The following is a 4,910-nucleotide window of genomic DNA, read 5'->3' as shown; positions in this document are numbered from 1 at the left end:
GTGTGTGTGTGTGTGTGTGTGTGTGTGTGTGTGTAGGTGTTGTGTTTCACCTGTCTCCGTTCTCTTCAGTTTGTCTGTCAGATGTATCCTGACGACAACAGAACAAATTAGCATAAATTGGAGTCAGCAGAACATCAGGAGAACATAAAGAGAATGTGAAAATACATCTGAGGTTCTGGTTCTGGTTCTGGACTCACAGCAGGATCGTCTGCCCTTTTCTGTTGGATCGTTTGTTTCTTCTGGAGTCTGACTCAGAACCAGAACCTTGGTTTGAAGGTTTTGTTTACCTGCTGTTTCTTCTTGGGTGGTAGCACAGGAACAGAAGGCTGCTCTGGTGAGGGGGCGGAGCCTGTGTTCAGGTGAACGTGTGGCTCCTGGTTGGAGGAGTCCGGCTCTCGCTGTCTGCTTTTAGACTTCTGGTAGAACGAGACGGCAGACTGATCGCTGTAGGACGAACAGAACTGCAGGTAGTCGTGGACTGAAGACAGGAGGGACGGACACATGGAGGGACACGTGGACAGAGATGGACAGGTGAATACAGATTTTGAAGTGTGCTTCATTGGTTGATGATGAACCAGCTGCTGATTTTTGCTCACTGTGTCGTTTCTTCTCAGGGAGGGGGGGCGGCGTCTTACAGGGGGACAAAGGGTTGGGTGCAGGTTCACCAGGACCAGAGTCGTCCTCGTAGTTAGTGGGACTTGTGTCCGAAGGGGTGGAGTTAAACTCAAAGGACTGGTTTGGAGAGTTGACAGTACCTGGTTTAAAAAGCAAAGAGGGACAATGAGACAGATGGACAGAGACCAGCAGGAGGGTCAGGTGTGTCCTCACCTGTGCTGCCGCGAAGTCGTTTCTCTGGCAGGGCAGGGGGCAGAGGGGGTAGTGCCTCCAAAGCGGACAGGTCTGTGTGGAGGAAGTCGAAGTCTGGATCATCCTCTGAGAACAAGACACTGAGAGTCAGGACTCAGCTTAGACCGAACCAGGAACCTGACCCTGTTGGACCAGACTGTTTAGAAACATTAGTTTGTGGATCATCTGCAAAAAAAACTCCCGAAGATTTGTCTCACAAAATACGTAAAAGTCTTTAAAAGTATTTAGGTTTTTATTTTTTAATTAGTTTTAGGTAGGGATGTTCGATAATATCGGCCTACAGATATTATCGGTCTGATATTAGCATAAAAATGTAAAATCTCTATATTATTATCGGTTTTTATTCTGATAACAAAAGCCCAATAAATTAACACCTGGATGTTGTGAAATGTTTGTGGAATGTTGTGTTAAAGTGATTTAATATGCATTTCATATAGATTAAAATATTTTATATAAATTATTGTTACAATGAAGAATAAAAAACTGGTATTGTTAAAATACTGCATTAGTAAATTTAACTGGTAATGCTTTAATTTTGACGAGGCACTAAGGGGAAGTGAAAATCATTGTTCAGCTGTGATTACTTAAAAATGTTTGTAGTCTTGTGTGGTGCATTGGCAGCAAATTTTTCACAGTAAAATGTAAAAACAAGAACAGAGTTCTGGTCATCTTTCATGAAGATCCATGTTCATATCATTTTGGTGCCGAAACCCGGGAATGAACCAGGGACCAAAATGTGTTAATAAATGCTTGTGGTCCAGAGACGTTCACCGGTGCACAATTGATAACATCATCAAACTGGATTATCTCAGGGAGAGCATGATCCAAACTATTGTTTGAGACAAAATGTTAAAAATAAATATGGCACTTTTTCCCTAACTTCAGTTAAATGGTTTTTATTTTTGTAAAGACAATGTTTACCTTTGGAATGCATCCAGTTGGGTATCAAAAAACGGGCATAATGTCCCTGACATGAGTTATGTGATATCACCTTAATATTGGTTTGTAATATCGGTTAATATCGGAATCAGAAATTAGGTGGTGAATAATATCGGCATATCTAATATCGGCAAAAAGTCAATATTGAGCATCTCTAGTTTTAATAAATATGTTCAAATCTGTCCCACAGGAGAGAACTAGCTAATGGTGTTCTCCCCAGGTCCAGGTTAGGTTCTGGGTTGGAGTATCTGAGAGTTTTGTTGATAAGAGCTAGTCACCATCAACCAGACTGGTCTGAATGGTGGAGTGCTGCAGAAATGGTCCTCCTTCTGGAAGGTTCTCCTGTCTCTGCAGACCAACACTGGAGCTCCACCAGGTTCACCCTCCTGGTTTCGCTGCTTCTCAAGAGATAAAGAGGAAGAAACTGAAGTGGTTTGTCCACATAGTGAGGGCCAAAGGGAACTTTGTCAAATGATCCTTCAGGAATCCACAAAAAAGGGCATGTCCCTCTTGAAATTGGTCAGAGGACGTCTGAACCTGGACACAGGTTCACTTCTATGTCCTCACCTGTCTCGCTGAGGATCAGCCTAAGTGAAGGTGAAGGATGTCCGTATGGCCCTCATGGCAAAAGACTCCAGGCACTAGTGTAGCACTTGAGACCAGTCTTGGTCTTAAGACTGGTCTCAAGACCACTTTTTGTTGGTTTTGGTCTTGTCTCGGACTCGACAGTATTTGTATGCTGTCTTGTCTCAGACATTGAGGACTCAGAATTTTATTTCAAGACCAGTCAAGACCACAAGTGTGGAAATATCACTAAATAGCCAGATTATTGTCCAATTTATTAGTTAAAATTCTTACTTTCATTGGATTTAAAACAAACTGATTCAAATCCAAACCTGACTCACTGCTATTTATGTATTTTTGTTACTGGCAATCACCCATCGGGAAATTAACTTGTTATCTCGAGAAATGCTCATTGTTATGTCATTATCATGAGAAAACCATGGAATAAAAATTATCAGAGGAAAACATCCGCCCTTAGCTTCAGTAGAATACTTTATCTTTTAGGGCAATATTTTATTTTAGTTTTTCTGGTCTTGGTCTTGACTTGATCTTTCCCTCCCTTTGTCTTGGTCTCGACTTGGCCTAGGCCCTAAAAGTCTTGGTCTTGTCTTGGACTCGAGACACTGTAGTCTTGGTCTTGGGTTAGGTGGTCTTGATGGACTACAACACTACCGGTCCCTCAGGATGTCTGCAGGAGTCCTGGTGGTTCCACGATGTACCGTTGGAGGTCACTGTTCTTATTGAGACCTTCATGGTTCATGATCTGTGCCTCCATGGAACCCTGTTTCTGAGGTCTACGGGCAGCTCATGTACGGTACCATGTATGGTACGTTACAAAGACAGGCGTACGTCTTTCCATGTGTCCAATCTTTTATTGCTATAGTTTTGTCTTCAGAGTCTGTGGGTAGTTTCAAACAAAATGCATAAAAATGATTGAAACTGATTCTGGTAGGGGTTTCATGGTGTGAGAGTCAACGACAGAAAAAGATCAGCAGGTTTCTGTTCGTCTGTCTTTGTTTGTGGTTTCCCACTGTGGCAGTTCTGACTCACAGAACTCTGCTTCAGGATAATTTAAGTTCAGTTTTCCTGAAACGCTGTGTTGAGTTTGAATCTTTCACTGTTTTAATGTTTAAATTTATGAAAACCAAAAGCTTCAGCTTTAAAACTTGAATTTTGAGTTTAAGTTTATCCAGCAGGGGGCAGCAGTGAGCGCCACATCCCAGCAGACAGGAAACGTCAGCTGACAGGAAGTGATGTCATTCACACCCCCTGCTGCTGACAGGAAGTGAGCGTGCATTACCACAGAGTGTGATGTTGGCAGCAGATTCTGCAGAAGAAGACGAGAGCCGCTTCAAACAGTCGTCCTGCAACACAAACGCACAAAGTGTCAGAGTTCAACAAACAGTGAAAACATCAACACACAACCGAAGGCCTCTAAAGGAGCTGAAGATCTGTGGCTCACTTTCACATGTGGAGTTGTGTTAAAATAGTTCAGTCTGAGGTTTGTGTAATGAGTTTCACAATGAGTCAGATCACAGCCGCTCTGTCTGCAGAGGACAGAAACACCAGCTTCTTTAATTCTAGTTTTACTTCTCAGAATAAAGCAAAAGTAAAACTCAGCTGTTCCTCAGCTCTGCTTGAAATCAAGCGAAATCAATCCAACACGTGACAGAATGACACAGATTTATTTAGAGACAGAAACCAGACCGGTTTGGATCACTGAAGGAACCCCCCCACCCCCGACTGTAAGAAGAAGAAGAAGAACTGAATGAATGATTGGATGGATGAATGGATGTTAAGTTTATGGATTGTTGGATGGATGTAAGTTGATGGATGATGGATGGATGATGATGGATGTAAGTTGATGGATGGATGGATGGATGGATGGATGGATGGATGGATGATGGATGGATGGATGGATGGAAATTTATGGATGGATAGATGTTAAGTTTATGGATGGTTGGATGGATGTAAGTTTATAGATGGATGGAGGATGGATGGATGATGAAGGATGGATGATGATGATAGATGGATGGATGATAGATGGATGGATGGATGGAAGTTCATAGATGGATGGATGGATGGATGGATGGATGTTAAGTTTATGGATGGATGGAGGATGGATGGATGGATGATGATGATGATGGATGGATGGTAGATGGATGGATGGATGGATGGATGATGATCGATGGATGGATGGATGGATGGATGGATGGAAGTTTATGGATGGATGGATGATGGATGGATGGATGGTAGATGGATGGATGGATGGATGGAAGTTTATAGATGGATGGAGGATGATGGATGGATGATGATGATGGATGGATGATGGATGGATGGATGATGATGAATGACGATGTACACTCACTGGCCACTTTATTAGGTACACCTGTCCAACTGCTCGTTAACACTTAATTTCTAATCAGCCACTCACATGGCGGCAACTCAGTGCATTTAGGCATGTAGACATGGGCTACGTTCACACTGCAGGCAAATCCGACCCAAATCCGATTTTTTTGACCCATCTGACTCATATCCGA

The 4,910-nt window shown here is 42.7% G+C and overlaps 1 protein-coding gene across 1 annotated transcript in view; it reads right to left on the bottom strand.

The window, feature by feature from the left end:
• The window catches only part of LOC106532135 (rap guanine nucleotide exchange factor 1), a gene marked incomplete in the record, with an annotated part of 20,824 nt that overhangs the window by 7,284 nt on the left and 8,630 nt on the right, over nucleotides 1–4,910 (bottom strand). Inside the window, 5 exon segments of the mRNA XM_014028144.1 lie at nucleotides 51–88; nucleotides 288–478; nucleotides 597–755; nucleotides 829–933; nucleotides 3,671–3,734. Of these exon segments, the coding sequence (XP_013883598.1) occupies nucleotides 51–88; nucleotides 288–478; nucleotides 597–755; nucleotides 829–933; nucleotides 3,671–3,734 (557 nt within the window).

The sequence above is a fragment of the Austrofundulus limnaeus genome, unplaced genomic scaffold (genome assembly GCF_001266775.1).
Source record: "Austrofundulus limnaeus strain Quisiro unplaced genomic scaffold, Austrofundulus_limnaeus-1.0 Scaffold720, whole genome shotgun sequence".
Lineage (NCBI taxonomy): Eukaryota > Metazoa > Chordata > Actinopteri > Cyprinodontiformes > Rivulidae > Austrofundulus > Austrofundulus limnaeus.
This window is presented reverse-complemented; position numbering and strand designations above follow the sequence as displayed.